Consider the following 18990-nt stretch of genomic DNA (forward strand, 5'->3'; position numbering starts at 1 on the left):
GCCCAGCAAACTCCAGCTACTTACTCTACCCATTTTACATACGTAAGTCACCTCCTTCAAATGGCTTTTTCCCAACTTATATGTGTAAGCATCCCATTAGGTCTTTCTGGGCCATAAAAGTTACATTAGGATATTGTTGTACAGCATCTTCTTGTGCTTACTCCTTAAGTCATTTGCTCTCTCTGCTTTCCAATTGCCAGTGTCCCATCTCATGGACACAGTTTGCAGTCCATTATCCAAAGTGTATAGGCTGACCATTGTCACTTTTTGTTTGAATCATTCAAATTTAGTTACTGCCCTGCTCTTCTGTTTTTCTGTTCTGCCCTCATCATTGTATTTCTCACTTGAAGTATTTGAGTCAGCTACATGTTTAATGATCCATGATTTTATATTTACTTACATAACACTGACCAACTATCAGTTATTCACTTCACAAGAAATTGTAACATGTGATGGTTATTCACCAGCAATGATAGTTTTAATGTCTTTCAGTTAGTTTTTCAATATATGTATACATGTCTTTATACCCTTCAAAAATGCTTGTTTGTTTAATCATATCAAATTAGATCAAATGTCTTACTGAAATGTAAGCTTGTCAAAGAATGAGTAACTGTTTCTTAAGATATGTTTTTCAGAAAAGCAATATGGTTAGCCTGAGATACCATACATTCACTTTCTTTATTCTCTATCAGTTCAATTCTGTGCTTTGTTATTTTGTCTGTAATAGATATCAGACTACCCAAACCAAGTGACTTGCATCCTGTCCTTTTCCCTTCTTAAATATTTCTAGAGCATTAATCCTGTTCTAATTTCTTGGTAGCTGGTTCCGAATTAATTAGTGAGTCAGATTCTTCCTTCTTTACTGGATGCAAGTTAAATGGGCCTGCAGATTTAAAAATGTTTGTCCTTAAATAGATGTACTTCAGTATAATTTTTGGTTATTAATGGACCAGAAAAAAACTTATTTCCTGTGAAATGATTGCATTATTGTAGTTATTTTCAAAAGCTAGAACAAAAATTCTTACTGAAACTTCAGTCTTTACTCCAACATTATTAACAATTTCCCTATCCCCATCAATATTGCTGCTCATTTTGCTAGGTTTCAGTACACTTAAAAAAAAGATCTATTGTTCTGTGGGTTTTTTCAAGACATGTATTTTTTTCTTGATGTCCTCAGCTTCTTTTTGCCTCTCTCCATGGCTTTAGATTTATATAGATTACTCTCTGTTTCCCTATTGTTCTGGCTTTTATATATTACTTTTTTATTTCAGCTTATTGTTTTATTTTGACACTGATTTAAGAGGTTCTTTTGTCAAAGTCTGATCTTCTTTCATCATTGTGGGGTCACTGGAAGAATGACTTCCATTCAGAAGTAGACCACCACTATAACTGATTATTTAACCAGTTGAAAGTGGGTTGTGGCTATGCATCCAGAGGGCTCCATCTGATCTGGGAGTCTACATCAGTGTGCCATGAAACCACGCATTAGTTGGCCCTTTAGATGTCTGAGCCTTCTGTAAAATTAAGAATCTCTAATACAAGGAGAGATTAATGTAATTCCATCTGTTTTTATTAAATGGTCAGATATGGGCTGTCAACCCATAAGCTTTTATCAGTTGTTCTTAGTGAGGTTTTATAGTTGCTCTAAGCCTCCAGAAAAGAAAATAACAGCAGGCTGACTCCAGAAGTGCTGGCTTTGTCTTTATGACAGTGGCACAGATGTGCTGCTGTAATCTTTATTTCATTACTTAGATTAACCTTTGCACACAGATGCTGAAAAAATCAGGTTTACAGATCTTTATATGTCTTGTGGAAGGAGTTCTCCTTGAGTCCATGTTTTTATTTCATACTAATTAGTGTGAAATAATGTAATTTATTTGCAGTTAAGTGGAGACAAAAATGTTTCCTGTAATGGGCTTTTTTTTCAATGTTTTTAAATACCAAACATTTTTGTGGCTAACTAGTCATAGGGTAATATCAATTATGGATGTCACTGGCAGGGAAAAATGCTCCTTGGTTATAGTTTAGTGCTTATTTCCCAATGTTTTCTAGCATAAATGAAAACATGGCTTCAAAGCCTGCTTTGCAGCTAGGTCATACATTTCTATTGAATGTGTGCAGCGATGTATACTCTGAGGTTTTTACCTGTGGTTAAAGTTGAGCTCTGTAGTAGATAGACATCTTTATAGGATGAGGTGTTGTTGTTAAGTATACTGCTCAGGTAACATCCTGATGACCAGTAAAATAATGAACAGAAGTCCAATCCACTCTTTTCCTCTTTGTCAAGATTTCAAGCCACTGTTTATTCTGAAACTTAAAAGCTCTGAAAGGACCACTTACATACTTCCCTTTGAGATAGTAGGCTCTGGTGCTTTATGGATAGAGGTTGTTGAATCTTTGTGTTTCAATGCTAATCTATAAACTCTCCCATCATCTCCAGCTTTTCCTATCTTCCTCTCCATTTGATTTTATCATACCTTAACTTCCAAGCATGTCCCTACTGCACTCAGAAGCTCTTGCCTAGACAGATGATGAGAACAGGTAATGTTGGCTGTTTTCAGATATGGTAGCATGTGAAACAGCAGCAGCATCTCACCTTGCTTGCCCAGTACAACTGCAGCATCACTTCATTATGCAAAGAGACTCTTTAAAAAGCAAAGCAGAACCAGGCAGTTGGCAGAAATTATGGCTATGCTTACCTTAAGTATTTCAAAAGAATATCTAATTGGAGTATCAATGGAGAGAATCCCTTTCAATTATGGCAGAAATTATAATGAAATCAAGCATCAAAAGGGTTTCCTGAGGCTTTTGGTTAAAAAAAAATCCCCAAATCCTTCAATCTAAGCATAATGATGTTCCAAACAGCTTTAATCTTGGTTAGTAACTATTTATGTATTTTAGTATACCTTCCCCAGTCAGACTGCATCATGGATTACTACAGGTTGTGGAACATGTACGTGGGACCGTTCTAGGTGCCCAGCTGGTCCAGAAGGAATACATTTCTCTACTGTTAAACTCTTATGGGTATTCAGACCCAGACTATCTGTTAAGAATGATCTCTGGTCTTTGCTAGCTGAACAGCGCACAGGAATTTGGAAGGTGTTAGCTGACCAGAACCAGTGCCATGGGTAGAGTTCTTTTCAGCAAATAAATGTTACAGACTATCAAGTTATCCTGCTTAGTACTGTTTAATTCACTACTATCAATTTAGTCTTTGGGGATGCAGGGGCAAAGCAGTGTGCTGTGTCCCGGAGCAAGTGCTTTGTTACATTTGTATTTAATGACAAACCCGAATTATCATGGCCTAAGTTGTCACAAAGGAACGTTTGGGCATCTCGCTACAAGAAAGACATTGAGGTGCTGGATGGAGCATGTCCAGAGGTGGACAACAGAGGTGGGGAAAGGCTGGAGCACAAGTCTGATGAGAAGCAGCTGAGGGAGCTAGGATTGTTTAGCCTGAACATAATGAGACTCAGGTAGACCTTATATCTCTCTACAACTCCCTGAAAGGAGATTGTAGCTAGGTGAGAGTTGGCCTCTTCTCCCAGGCAGCCAGTGACAGGACCAGGCAAAATGTGTGGAAGTTACACCAGGGGAGGTTTAGATTGGGTATTAAAAAAGGTTTCTTCATTGGAAGGGGTGTCAAGCAGTGGCACAGGCTGCCCATGGTGAAATCACTGTGCTTGGAAGTGTTCAAAAGGCTCATGGATGTGGCAGATGGAGACGTGGTTTAATGGTGAACATGTCAGTGCTAGGTTAGTGGTTGGACTTAATGATCTTAGAGGTCTTTTCCAACTTTAATGATTCTGTGATTCTGTAGCCTAAATAGATATGAGAATAGGCATCTGGATGCACCAGGTGACGTGGCACTCATTTAGGCAAAATTCTGCTATTGGATCTACTGTTGTTCTCTATTTATATTGCGGAAGTACTGAAGTAATGGAGAATTGTGACACCTCTTTTTTTTATTAGGTAGAACAAGCAATGGTGTGTACTTTATCACATCTCTGATCCAGCCTGAGCTGGCTGCCACAAAACTAGAAAATCTGAGTTCACACATGCTCAGTAGGGACCTAGTTAGAGTGCAGTTGCAAAATTGTCTGTGCCGAATGTTCCTTCCCTTTCCAACCCCCTCCTACTGCTACCAAGCAGACTGCACATATGGCATCCCTAGAAAGCAATCGAATGTGCTACAATGCTGGAATTGCCAGGGTTGAGTGGTAATTTCTGTGCAATTGTTCTGCTCAGCATTGGGCCAGTGGAAAAAAATAGCCTGTGATGAGGGAATTAAAGGCTATTACAGAGTACATATGCATACAGGGGCTGATGTAAAATCACAAAAGTAATCTTAATTCTGTTCTTTGCTCATTTTTGAGTGCTTGACTTGGTAAACTTCAGGTTTTTTTAGCAACTCCTTTTTTTAGGTAAAATTAAATACAAAGATGGCTGTGGGTCTTTCTAGAACACTGTGGGTTGCACTTGCTAGCACTTGCCTTATTCTATGTGCTGGATTTAGTTCTAAGTCCAAGGGAACAAATCATCAGGTTGTGTTAAGTTTTGTTATAGAGAGAGATTTTTACACTGATCTGAACCATTCATTTTGATTTATAGTCCTGAAAGCATTGTGCTGTATTTTGCTCATGGTCTCTGGACAGAAACAAAAATTATTGTGCTGTTAATTGTGCTGTGTCACGCACTTTATCGGCTTTCTCAGACTGTGCATTTGTATCCATTTGCCAAGCTTTTGTACAGGAGAAAAAAGGGATTTTTTTTTTCCCTCTCCAGAGAGTGTTTGTGTTTCTAGTATATGTAAAGAAAAACTAGAAAAGAAATTAAAACATTCCTAGCCTTCTTTAAACATACCTGTGCTTTTGCCATCCAAAGCAGCTAAAACAACAAAATACTCCTGGTACATTTAAAATTTCTTCATGTCTCTTCCAGCAGGCTCAAGGCTGATGGGATTCTGCTTTAGAGCTCAGTTTTGACAATGCTGATGAGCAGTCTGGCCCAGATCTACAAAATGTGTAAATTTGTTCTGTACTTTAAACACCTCCATCATCACCTTGAAGTCACTAGATGTACTTAGGCTAAGTAAAGCTCAAGTTAAACCTGTGCTTTGGACATCAAGGGATTCTGAGATTGTAATTTTGTTAATTTTTCTTCTATCAACTAGCACAGCCCAACTGGGGCTCTGGTGCTTTTAGAATGGGCATAGTGACTAATAACACTAATGCAGTTTTCAGCTGATTTTAGGATTAAAACACAGGCAGTGGTCTCAAAGACATTTACTTGTCTTACTATAATAAAATCATGTTCGTGTTCAGTAGGACAGATGAGCAGGCAGCCATCTGAGAGATCAGCTCACACATCAAATTCTACAGCAATATTTAGATCTTCATGCTTAAACTGGGATTTTTGATTTAAACTCTGATCCCACCTCTGTTGTGCTGGGGTTTTAGAAGAGAGATACATTTTATGACTTCTGCCTAGCAAACTGTGTTTTTTAGACTTCAGACAAGTTATTGTATTATTTTTGGAAGGTAAGTTTTTTGAAAGTTCTCTAGTTGAGATAACAGGGAAGGAAGCATGTGAGAGCTTGTCGATTTACCTCTGTAAATTACACCATTTTTAATTAGTGCCTTACAGTTTATATGTGTGTAATGAAAGGGCATTTGTAAAATTATACCGTCCACAACAGTCTAGCCCAGAATTTTAGTAAATGCTAAGCAGGATGGAGGCCTTCTGGTAGAGCTGCCTGTCCTCATTTCTCTAATTGAAGTGAGTACTCCAACGGGAAAACCATTATTTCTAATATTATATACATAAATTAAAACTCCATTTAGAGGTATAGTGGGACCATCTTATAATTGACTTTGATCTTGAAGAAATATCTCCATAATATTTATTTTAATACAGTCTCTGCCAGAAAGGATATCTAGAAGGCAAAATATTATTTTACTGAGAAAGGCCTGAGCATGTGTAACACCAATTTTACCAGAGCTTTGAGGACTGAAATAAGTTTATTTGTTGCAGTAGGCTGCCTAATAGCAGCCAAATGCTGCTGAGGTCCATCTTTCCACTTCCTATTCTATTTGAAATGAGTGTAAATGGTAAAGGAAATTACCAAAGGTATTTAGGCAGTCAGCTCCTCAGATAAACCATGCCACTTTTATGTCTATTTTTCCTGTAAGTTAACACTTAAAAAAAATCCTTCTTTAAAAAAGCATAAAAACATTTAAATATACCCATTTAAAACTGCATTTTCCCTTTCCTGCAAGAAATTACAAGCTACTGTAGCACTGGAGGGGCCAATGATCATCTATCAATGATTTGAATGGACAGGCAATCATTCAAAAGACTTTGATCCTCAGGGGGAATTAGGAAGACATTGAATAGGAAGTGCTGACTCTTTGCATTGAACAAACATTGAGTTTAACTGCTTCATTTTAAAACATGCCTTTCTAGTCACTTCCTTGCAGGTTTCAAAGAAATGTGGTGCTTCAGCTGGAAGCCTTTCTTCTTCCTTATTAAGTCCAATTGGGAACTAAATTAAAATATAAAGTGTTCTCCTAAGAAGAAGCTAATACTATTTGGTAGACCATCTGCTTCTATTGTGGAAATCATGGATACAGCTCTTCTTCAATCAGAAGGGGTCAAAGAATAACTAGTTAGTGTCAAATCAAAGCAAGTAAATGCATTTGTGGCAGGATTTCAGGTGATTAGCACAATGCTTTGTTTCCTCAAAAGGTAGTTCCCACCTTGCTGGCAAATTTTTAAAAGGTAGGAAGCTCTCTATTATTTGTATTCCTCCTTTGCATGTGGTGATTCTGATTGAGGGAAGGAGAATACGTGAATTATCGCCAAAAGAACCACTTTTGGTACTTGCATAGTTTAAAAGTGAAGCAATAGTCAGGCAGCAAGGTAGGATCCCAGGAACTGCTAGATGTATCCTATAGCATGTGTCAGTACCGAGCTGGCTGTGAAAGCACTTACATCATATTTTAGGACGTTTAAGGTCCTAAAAAAGTCCCACAAACAAACACAACACAGATACCTCTCTGTTTTAGCAGCAAAATCCTTCCTCCCTTAACCCTGAGATGTGTGGATGCAGATTGTCCAATTCTTAGATGAAGCAATCTCATCCCAGCCCAACAAAGTGTCTTCAGCCCCAAATTGTGAAGGAGACTTGAAAACCCTTTTTTTCTCATTGAAGGTGGATCATTGAGCAGTTAGAAGGGGAGGCAAATAGGGAATTTACAATAGTGAGCATTACCCTAAATGTCCCTCCTGGTGCTTTTTTTATTTTTCTTTACTATTGTCTTGTGTCAAATAAATCAACAGACAGGAAGCAGAGCCATGGGACCTCCCAGCTGCAGGCTTAGAGTCTTGACTTAAACAACATGTAATCAAGCTGCCTTTTGGGCTCCATTCCTTTGTGACCTGTTAATTTTAAATTTCTAGCTGCACAGCAGCTCTAATCCATCTGGGTTGTGGAGAGCCTGGTATGCAGGATTCTCTGTTCCCACATGACTACAGTCTTGTCCTGGTGTGCAGATTCACATTCATTTGGGTAAAAAATGATTTATGAAGTCAGGTTTTCCATTTCCTGAGTGAGAGTTTTAAGCCACAGATGGAAAGCATTTATGTATAGGAAATAATTTCAGACACTAGGAATGACCCAGAGTGCTGTACAGAGTTTTTGGTCACAAGGTATCTGCCAAAGTCCACACAAGAAGTGGCCTTGCAGGAATCCCTCTCTCCTTGCCCCATGGTGCCTGGCTGAGTGACCTGGGTATGTATGTGTAAATGATGTGAATTTGTGATATTACAAAGCACTGGGATCTTCAGTCAGGATACTAGATCTCAATTCCAGATCTGTGAACCTGTTGTTTGGGTATTAACTCACTAAAACACTCAAAAGTGTCCCCATACTCTTAGATGAACACCAGCTTGGATCTGTCTAGTCCAGGACTTGCCCATACAAGTAGAGCAGATAGTATATGCTGCATCCAGCTTTTTGCCCTCTTCCTACACCAGTAGGGCCATAGAGCCACTTCAGCCCTTGACTGTTGTGTGTTCTGCTACAGAAGCTTGGCCAGCACTGAAATGGAACAGCAGTGTAAGAGAAAAACAGTTTGATTTTTTCTTTAATGTTTATTTTACTGTTTGCATTCTTCTTAAATTTCCTTGATTTATTGAAGACTGACGAACCAGTGATTATTTCATGCTGAAAGGCTCCTTTTCATAACAGCGGATGTCACAAAAATATGGTTTATTCTGCAACAGTCAATTCTACCACTTATACAAAAATCACATGATTTCAGTGTAGAGACAGTTATCCAGATAATTACAGTCAAGTTTCTTCCAGTGACAGGACTGAAAGCAATACATTTACTTGAGTTAAAATTAACCCTGAGTAATTCCATTATGAGATTCAGCTTTTTCTCAATTAGGAGAAAAAAGCAAAGCTCAGGTATCATTTTGGAGAGCATGTTATTGGGTCTGACTAAACATGAAGGTTAAAGAGGAATATGTAACCACCACATATCTTAAGCTTGTTTCCACACAAAGAGGGGAGAGTAAAGAAACAACCTGTAGAAATGTGTCTTCTCAACCACCGAGCTTCAGCTGGTTTTCCTGTTCCAAATCCCATATAATTTTTTGTTTAACTTATCTTTGCTCTATTCTAACCTTCTTTTTCTCAGTTTCTCTCATTCCATATTTTTCTCACCTCCCTCCCCTTTCTCATTTTTATTCTTGTCCATTGTGGCATCAGTCCTTCTCATTTGTTCCTTCTCACAGAGTGTTTTTCCATTTTCTCCTTTTCTCCATGCTGCAGAGGGAGGCTTTGGAAAACCCTTCTCCCTCCCAGGAGCGGCCTTTTGGCTTGTGTTGGTTTAGGCTTAGCTGTCAGCAGTGCAGTGGGGTGCTTGTAGAAACCAGTGGAGTAGCAAAGCCAAACTTCTCCAGATGGAGCCCAGTGCCAGTACAGCTGAGCTGGGGTGGCTGTGCAGAGAAGCTTCGATTTTCCAAAGCTTGTGCCCTCCCCTGTGTTATTTAAGCAAATATACTGACATATATGGGCATATAGTCTTACAAAAATGTGGATTCAAAACCTGGAGTATTCTTAGTGCAAAGCAGCTGGCTGGGGTTTTCAGATGAGAATCCCAAAAGACTTCTGTCTTGCCTTTATGCCCTTTACCCCTGCCCTTGCTGTAAGTCCAGGCTCAGGTACGGATCATTAATACGTTTTGTTAAACTTCGATTCTGAGAAACTCTTTATTCATTGTTCAGGGCAAGATCAATTGTTAGCTGGAAAAAAGTTGTTATTTTATTCTTTCCTTTGTTTCTGTAGCAGCTTTGCTTGGGTGAGGAATCACCAGGCCAGCTGTGGTACCTGCAGAACTTAGCCCTGAGAGGGCAGAGGAGCAGGAAGCAGCAGAGCCTGGGCACTGCTGTGAAAATGCTTTTAACAAACACTATGGAAGCACCTGGTGGCTTCAGCTGTAGCCTTAATCCAAACATTGTAATTGATTGGTTTGGTTATTTATTACACTTAGCTTGCTGCTTTGGGCAAAGCAACAAGCTAATAAAGGGCCAGCAGTTTGTTTTTCAATTTTTTGCTGACTGGTGTGGTTTCTGGGGGTCTCATATGCTTCAGTAAGCATGTCTTGTCTTTTCTTCTCCCTGTGATCTATCACAATCATCTGCCTCTCTCTGCTAACTCCTTCGCTCCATCAACCTGTCCTAAGAGATGTCCATTTTGTTGACCATGTGAATTATTATCTTTGTTTGTCCTTTTTCATTCTAAATGTTGTACCACTTCCTTTGTTCTCTGCTCCGCTGAGTAAGTTGTTTTGACTTTAGTGTTTTGCTGTCTCATAAGCAAGTGGCAATAACACAAAGATACTCAAAAGCCTGAGTGTCTTCAAAAGAAACTTGGAAAGAAGAAGTTCCTCTTTATTTGGCTTAACAGCATCTACTGATGCTGATCATTGCATCCACAAGTATGGAGTAGGAACAATGCAGTATAGGAAGAGATAAAATGTTAAAATTAGAAGAATCATGATCCTGAATACTTGGTTCCACCTATATGAATTTTGATTTATTTGCATGATTAAATAACTCAGATGATGCTAAAATGTTTGCAGCAAATTTCCTTTGCTAAAGTGAATTTGAGTCCAGCAAAAGAACAGCCATATCACACTGACGTGGTTGAAATGCCAAACTCTGCAAAGTATTTAAACCCTGAAGGGGTTTGATCTTCATTTTTTTTTTTCCACCAAGAAGGCAACCACAGGTGACTTAGAACTGAGGATAAGGGGATTTAGTCTGCCACAGAAAATTCTGTTACCCATTCAGCAAGTTTCAGGGCACCTTTTGCTAGCACTCAGCCACAGGGGAAAGGTCATGCAAGTCAAAGCTTTAAAGTCAAAACATGAACATAATGGGCCAGAGGCCCCAGATGCCTTTATATCATCTAAGCTGGTGGTGGTGAAACAGCCCAGAGAGCATGGGGGGTTTCCCCTAAGTATTGTTTTCATTCCAGGAGAAGGGAGACAAGAGTTTTCTTCTCCATGGGGAATATAACCAAAGCTTCTGCAAAGAGCCTCTCATGGAGCTTCCTGGGCAGTGAAAGCTACATGGTATTTTACAAAAGTGTACGTTTTAATGATTGTTAATTGCAGAGTGCTCTTTTAATACATGGGGAGCCTTCAATACCTGAAAATCTATTGAGCATCGTGTTGGACAGGGAGAGGGAGAAGGACATGGGGATTTTTAGGAGGGCATTTACTCTGTCAGCAGCATCTTGTATCTAGCTAAGCAGGGGGGGGGGAAATGCCAGAAAAAATGTCCACAGTGGGTTCCATTGACCCAGAGACTAAGAACATCAGGAATCTCAAACTATTTTTACAGCTTTACTTTCCTTTTAGGAACATTAACACTTCAAAATAGATGATTATGCCTCTCATCCATGGTTACAGGGCTTTTCCATGTTTATGGTCCTTTGCTGGGTTTTTCTGTGAGAAAGAATTTTGCATCAATTTAGCACAGAACAAGGCTGCTTCCTAAAACCTTTAAACACAACTGTGTGCAACAACAGCTTTACACATCCCATTGAGATGTAAAGACCCAAAATATCCACTGTTATTACTACTTAACTTTTTAGCACCAGTGTGTCAGTTAGAGCAAGTGGAGAAATTAATCTTCCACCAGGATGCCAATCAGACACTGCTGGTATTTGGAATATAGTAATGAAATAACTTATTCAGGTGACATCCTCATAACGTACCTGCTACGAGAGTGTGTTTCCAAAGTAAATCAGACTCTTTGTTCTTGTTTCAGATTGACTTTTGTGGTTATTGCCTACCTATAGCAGAAGTTGCATGATGTCTGTTTGCCACATGAATGGGGATATTTATAGGCTTTTATTTTGTGCTTAGAAACATCAAATCAGAAATCCTGAATACAGCAGTAGCTCTGAGCTTTTACACTGTTTTCTGAATTTTTTAAGCCACTTGATAATCAAAATGCTATTCAAATAATTCTGCGCAAAATTTTGTGTGCATGGTGTGCATAGTTCTCATTCTCATGGCTTATCACTGGAGACCTTCTTACAGCCTTTCAATACTTTAAAAGGAGGCTTTTAAGAAAGATGTAGAGAGATGTTTTACTAAGGTTGGTAGTGACAGGAAAAGGCCATAATGGTGTTAAATGAAAAGAGAATAGATTTAGATTAGATATAATGAATTTTTATTATCAGGCTGATGAGGCACTGGCACAGGTTGCCCAGAGAAGCTGTGGATGCCCCATCCCTGGAAGTATTCAAGGCCAGGTTGAATGGGACTTTGAGCAATCTGTTCTAGTGGAAGGTGACCCTGACCATGTTAGTGGGGTTGAAAGTAGATGGTCTTTAAGGTCCCTTCCAACCCATACCATTCTGTGATCTGTGTGATGATGACATCAATGTACCCAAGAAGCTTTTTGCTTTAGACAAAATCTACTAGCAAAGGACAATGCAAGTCTTTTAACTACTGTGTGATAACACAGTATCTACGTTACAGATAATTTTGTCATATTTTCTATTTTGGTACATTGTAAGACACTTTTCAAGCATTGAGAATTGAATGATGACATGGAATGGTTGATCCACTTGCTCAAGTGGATGAATAATGTGCAGAAAAGCTGTAGCATCTTCCAGAGTGTCAGTTCTGTCGTTACACTCAAGCAAGATGATCACTTGTTAAGACATTTCCTCTCATGTATTTTAAATTAATTTTAATGCCTGGAAGAAATATTCATAGTTTTCCCACTGCACCCAAAGCAATGTTGCGTTTTTCACCTTTATTTGCTTGCAGTAAATAATGATCTACAATAAAAAATTCCTCCTAAAGAGAGGAGAAGCAGCAATGGCCTTTTGGGGAAACAATGGCCTTGCAATGTGTTCCTAAAAATCTGTGTGGCTCTTAAGTTGTGATGTCCAAAGGACAGAGCGAGTCAAATGGTGTTACAAAGAAAGCAAACCACTGGCTCAGTTCCTGCCTAAACCAGAGATGCCCATTTATAAGCTCATGCAGGTCATTCTAACATGAAGATGTCTGAGAGATGGAGCTGGTGTTAAGCACGTAGGGCCAGCAGAACTTAGGCCTGACTGCTGTCTAGGAAATCCTGAGTTTGGAGGAGTGAAGAGTACAGTTTCCATTCTGCTTGGAACTACAAACATCCATGTAATTACAAATATCCCATGTTAAACATAGGAACTTGTGTGCTCAGAGCATCTAAGCCCTTGAGATCTGTAACAGCTCTGTGGCATCTGGGTGACACTCTGGTCCTTGGAAATGTCCAGCCTGGATGAAATTATAAGATAGCATCCAGTACTGAGCTTACAACAAAACTGCTGGCAGAGAGCTGCATGAAATGCCTCTTAGAGCTTGCAACCCTGTAAGCAAGTGAATTAACACACAATTGCATTTTAATGCCCAAACAAGTGAATTGAATTAGTCCTTTAATCTGCTGTAGTTCTCCTTTCCTTTTCTGTGTACTAGAAAAAAGCAGATTCCTACCTGATGAGGTTAATAGCTATGAAGTGCCCAGGCACTCTGATTATGAGGGCTGTATAAACACAAAGATATTATGTAAGTATAGCGATGCCAAATGCTTGATGCAGATTCCTTGTTCATGGTCTGAATTCCTTTCCTCCCTTGCACAGTTTCTCTGCTGAGTAAATATATCCCTTTTAGATGAAAATACTTGTTCCTCTTCCTAAAGTACCCTGGTTAAATTACCAGTAGTGTTGGTAACATTGCTTCTTGGTATATGTACCTGTTTAAAAATGAGTGTTGAACAGGTCCTCAGGAGATCTTCCTTGTTGTGCTTCCTTGCTGTGTGGGAGTTTCAGAAGCGTATTTTCTTTCCTAATGGATAAAATTGTTAACAAACACAGTCCCCATTTACATGGTAAAAAAAGAATTTTGCACTCATGTTTAGTGGTGTTGTAGTTGTGCAAAGACAACCTTGTTTATGTTGGTAAATGATAGGTGACCTAATTGAGACTGAAGTGGAAAAAATCACATATTTTGCTAAATTGCCTAAACATGCTGTCTTCAGAGAGCTACTCAGATTACTTTTCAATCCTCTTGTAAAGATTGTTTCTGATGCACAGGTTTAAATAAACTAACCACTTGTCCCTAACAATGGTTGCCAATCTCAGGTATATGTTTGTGAATAAAAATAGAGTTATAGGCCATGGAAATGCTCTGTTTCTTTACTGGTTTTTTTTTTTTTTTTTTAATATACTAAATGGCTGTGATGTTAGAACCATTGTATAATTTCTTGGAGAAATTATAGTGTAAAATATCAAGGTTTTCCCTTAAAAAAGAAATGTAATTCCAAATGTAGCAAATATCAGATCATTTAGCTGTGTAGAGCCTGAAGCTAAGCTGGATACTGATTGAGTATGAAATGTTTATGCTGGGGATGGAAGAACTGATATGGTAAGCCACAAGCCACATTCTTTTGCTTTATATTTGGAAGGGGCAAGTATTAGTTGTATAAGCATATGATTTCCATACTCCTCATACGTGTGTTTGCTTTTTAAGTAGGCTGTCTTTTTCCTTAACTTCACTTGTCTTTATGTAATGCCTTGAAATAGACTCACATGTGCCCTGGATGACTTTGCATGGCCCAGAAACCTACAGAGAGCTTTGCCCTGCTATCACACAAATCTAAATGGTGCTGCTTGTTTTCACCTCTCAAGGATATGTCTTTGATCTGAATAGAAGAGGCTGAGTTGTATAAAGGAATGCTCAGACATAGTAACTCACATTTGTGATGCAGAGCACAAAGGCACGTGTGCAAGATGGGTCTTGAATTGCCTCAGTTTTGACTTGGTCTTAACCAGGAAAAGCTGTCAGAGATGTGTGTAAGGGCTTCTGTGTATAATTCATGGATAAAAAAAAAAAAAAAAAAAAAGAGAACCTATACAATACACTTGTGAATATGGCAAAACAAACCGGAGTACAGTTCCCTAGGATTTATTGGTATGTTAAGAAATAATACTCCTTGTATTTGTGTTCACCCCAGCCTTGGGAGCTTTGTGAAGCACTATGCCTGGTTATCCTATTACTCAGATCATGAGTCAGGAGTGGTTCTGCTGGAAGAAGCAGAGTGGATTGTTACAGGTGATCTAAATTGAGTTTAAGTGGGTGGAAAGACCTAGAGTGCTGGTATGGTAGAAGCAGCAGGGGCTGTCTAATTACATTAATCCCATTCTTGTCCTAAAGCAATGACCACTGATAAGGCACTGGAGCGAGGGTTTAGAAAGAGAAAGTGCCCCTGTAGTTCTGTAACTCTCCCAAACAGAAAAAGATGACTTTTCTCATTGCTCACCACAGCCATGCACCTGTTTGGCCTAAACTGGCACCTGCAGCCGATGGAAGGGCAGATGTATGAGATCACGGAAGACACAGCCAGCAGTTGGCCAGTGCCAACGGACGTCTCCTTATATCCTTCGGGGGGCACAGGGTTAGAGTTACCTGACAGGAAAGGCAAAGGAACCAGTGAAGGTATGGTTGGTGTGTGTCCATGTTGTGAGTCCTCTGTCTGCCTCTAAACTCCAGCCGTCCAATCTCATGTTCCATTACCCTCAGTGCTGCCATCAGCAGGTGCTTTTCCAGTTTTTCATGTCTAGAGCTAGTAGTTGTCAGTCCTGTTTCCATATGTTTCTAAGTTTCATTCCCCTCTGATGTCCACTAATGCAATAAAAACTGTGTGAAACCTTCTCCATGCATTCAAGGCATTCTCACAGACTACAGATGGCCAGCATGAAAACGCTGCCTTGAGTGGCTGTTTTCATGGGAAAACATTGTCTCTTGAAAATTAAATGATTCCTGGAGCATTGGATCAAACTTCCTCTACAGAACTACAAAAAATGTTTGAGTTTGACTATTTGTTGCCACTTAACAAATGTTTTGAGGACCAAAATACTTACTGAGAGCTATTACACTGTAAGTTTTGGCACTCCAGAGTTGAGCATAGCTCTGCAAAAGTCGCCAGATAAAAGACCTAGTGTCCATAAAGTATCATGGTGTTGACAGAAATTAGAAGCAGCTTATGGGTCCTCAATTCAGCAGCGCCTTATTCAGCAGCTTTACATCACTGTGTTCTTTTTTTAGAGGCACCACTGCTAAAAGTACTTGTAAGCTCTGCAAAGTCTTATCCCTCCCCAGACATAGCTGGAGAAATGAGAAATGCAAACTTTCAGAAAGCTTTTTTTGTTTGTGTGTCAAGCTTTTCTATATATAATGATGAGATTCCAATAAGGTAATAGAATATTTTTGATAGTTATTTTGGTGGAAGTTTTTTGAAGAGATAAGCTGTATGCTACCATTCTTGCAACTCAGTGAACTCAAAAGTTTCCAGAGTTCCCTAGGCTTTGGCTGACAGCCTGTGTTTACATGTTTAATTTAAATTAATTGTAGTGGGTTTTTCCTATAAGAGTTTTTCTGTCTTTATTAGTCCAAATAAAGGCCATAATTACGTATGTTTCTTAAAACAGTGCATTTGCTGGTGGCTGATGGCTGCCATCAAGTTGCTACAAGGAAAAATCAGCTAAGCAGGTTATTCTCAGCAAACCTTACTAGACAGTACAGCAAGCTGCAGACAGCCCTGCTGTTGTACTCAAAAATACTTTATGACAGATCCTTTTCTTTTCCCCTCTAACTTGCCATATGTTTCATTTTTGAATCATCTAGCTTTGATCTGTCCATTTCCTTTTAAAAGTCAAAATGAAAATAAATGTAGGTATTCAAAACTGCCATTCAAGTGAAAAGACCTCCACTTGATTTTATTTTAGCCACATTTACAGTGACATGAGTAGAAGTTTTGATTGCTGCTCTTTTAAAAGAGAAATCTGGGAAATGGCATAGTTATGTCATGAGAAGACCCCTCAAGTTAGTGCTTTGTATAGATATTAGGGAATCTCTAGGCTTTAGAGGAAAATACCTTGTCCTGACTGAAAAACACATCAGCACATCTTTGGAGCAGGAATAATACTGTCCAGCCTTCAAATGCAGCTCTCTCCCTACCAGGTAACTGTGTAACTAATTCTGGACTAGCAGTGCTGCAGGGCTTCTGTTCTAAATCAGAATGTATGTGATTGAAATTTATTTTAAAAATAATTTAAATATATTTGAATGTCTTCCGGATCAGAATGAAATAGGCTGGAATGTGTTAGGAACATCCTTAGAGCTGATCTGAATGAATCATTTCCAGTGTCTTGCCAACTCTCAGTAACAGTCATTTCTTCTCATCTGTGGCTGTGCTCCAGAACAGCATTTACCTCTGTTCAAGCCCAACCCTGTTTACCAAAGCACTTAATCACATGCTTACATTTAAGCATGTAATTGACTGTGGTTGAAGTCAGAGCTTTGTGTGTTTTTAAGTGTTTTGATGGGTCAGGGAACCATCCTGTGAGAAATACAGAGAGATCCAGCAAGGTCGGAAATTAATTAGTTCATTTTGATATAAAGAAATTAGGAACAGTTACTACGGTAACTAAAAAGTTCAAGGTAATGTGCAGAACGAGCAAAGTAATTGACAGCCCAATTAAGAATTCAGACCTGAAGTTAATTTTAAGGAGTCAGGCATTCTGATTAAAAGCCAATTTCTGATTAGAAGCTGAAATGGCTTTTTATTGTACTTTCTTTGTGAAGTATCCAGTCCATAGGGCCTATTCTTATTCTAGGCTGCAACTAGTGAAACAGAGAGGGATTTCAGGGACTGAATTCAGGCTGGTGAAGAAAGCTTCTCCTTGGACTTCTGTATCAGGACAAGCTTCAACCTTTGGTAACATGACATAACAGCCCTTAGGCTATCTGCTTCTCAGACATACAACTGTCCACCAAGAGAAGACATAAACTTTGTAATTGTGTGTACAGAAAGTTATTTCTGTGAGACTGTCTTTTGTAATCACAGAAGCATTTTTGTTTGCATGAACAAGTGCTGATCTCTCTAAGAATACACCCTGTGCTCATTTTCTCCAGGCTCTATCTTGCATAGCAACATCTGTCATATTAAATTCTCACCTTCCCTGACTCACTTTCATGTACAGTCTTTATTAATGAACAATCATGGGGCATATCAAATACTTAAGGTTTTCATCTGAATATCTAAGAATCTATAGAACATGTCAGTGGTAATCAGAAAAAATATATCCTTCATTTGAACTAAAACATGTGATGTCTTTAGTTCTTCTTTAATAGAATCCTCAATCTTTTCATCTTACAATAGTGCAATAAGAAACTTTGCATGAAGATGTTGGAACTGTTTCCCATAATCCTGAGAGTGTGAAAAGAAAATTTTAGTATGCAAAATAAATACTATCAATCCAGTTGATAAAGTAATTCCCTTCAGAATGTAGCTGGTTGATTTTCCTTGTACAATTATACTCTATTAGTACAGAAGGATTCAGAAAGAATGCCCGTTTACCTAAGCTGTTTCCTATTATCTCCTTTAATATGTACATGAAATGAAAAAGGATAAAAAATCAGCAGATTTCCCACCTGTATTTATTTGAGAGTGATGAGCAAACATAAATGGAGATCTTACAAAATTAAGAGTAGCTTTTTTTTTGTGAACATGCAGCCTTTGCATGTACACCTTTTGTGCTGGTATGCATAAAACTTGTGCCTCAAGACAGCTCATGCCATCAAGTCCTGCTCCAGCAGTGTCCTGAGGCAGTTGCTGGTTTAGTGTTACTGGAGCCAAAAGTTCTGCAAGGAAAAATTCTCCATCCTTAATAGTTAATATGCTTATAATTTCTATATTGATTTTCAGAGACAGCTTACAATTTACATCTGTTTCTCCTGGAGAGTTTGTGTTCGGATGGTATGTGGAGAAATTTAAGGCAATACTGTATTTAACATTATGTAATCTTAAAGGAAATGTCATTTGAAACAATAAAATGCAATGTTCTACCTGTCACCTTTTCAACATGGCAAGTAAATGCTGAGACTATTTGACAAAAACTCATGATAGATGGGAAAGGGTTTTTTTTTTTCCCCATTCTTAAATGTAGATACTGGAAGAAAACAAATTCATAATGTGATTTTCCTATAAAAGAATGTATGTAGCCAGAAGTTTCCTTCTCATTTTGTTAGAATTGTTTGTTCTGTGAAACACAGAGTAGTGTGTGCTGTAATGGCACAGAGATAAGAAACAAATTTATTTGAATTTCCAAAATTAATAACTAGTCCTTGTTGGTGACATGTTGCTCTCCTTACTAGAACCAGAATCTTTCATGTGACACTACTGCATGCTTTTCCACTAGAAGTGTCCTTAATAAAGGCTGTTTGCTAGGCAGTTGCCTTCTTCATCATCGCTATGCTCTGCACCCAAAGCTGTGGCCACTGATTATAGCACAGGCTGAAAAGGGAACATTCTGGCATTTGATTTTTCATTCTGCCCCTCATTCCCCGGTCTTCCTTTGGG

At 38.7% G+C, this 18990-nt stretch overlaps 1 protein-coding gene across 3 annotated transcripts in view; it reads left to right on the plus strand.

Moving 5' to 3' along the window:
• Positions 1 to 18990, plus strand: part of TENM4 (teneurin transmembrane protein 4) — a 590079-nt gene that overhangs the window by 400475 nt on the left and 170614 nt on the right. For 2 of the 3 annotated variants that reach the window (XM_068181704.1, XM_068181706.1), the window contains 2 exons: positions 14631 to 14681; positions 14895 to 15065. In XM_068181704.1, coding sequence (XP_068037805.1) covers positions 14631 to 14681; positions 14895 to 15065 — 222 coding nt within the window. The remainder of the gene's footprint in view (positions 1 to 14630; positions 14682 to 14894; positions 15066 to 18990) is intronic. The other variant, XM_068181707.1, reaches the window with a different exon arrangement.

The sequence above is a fragment of the Anomalospiza imberbis genome, chromosome 2 (assembly GCF_031753505.1).
Source record: "Anomalospiza imberbis isolate Cuckoo-Finch-1a 21T00152 chromosome 2, ASM3175350v1, whole genome shotgun sequence".
Lineage (NCBI taxonomy): Eukaryota > Metazoa > Chordata > Aves > Passeriformes > Viduidae > Anomalospiza > Anomalospiza imberbis.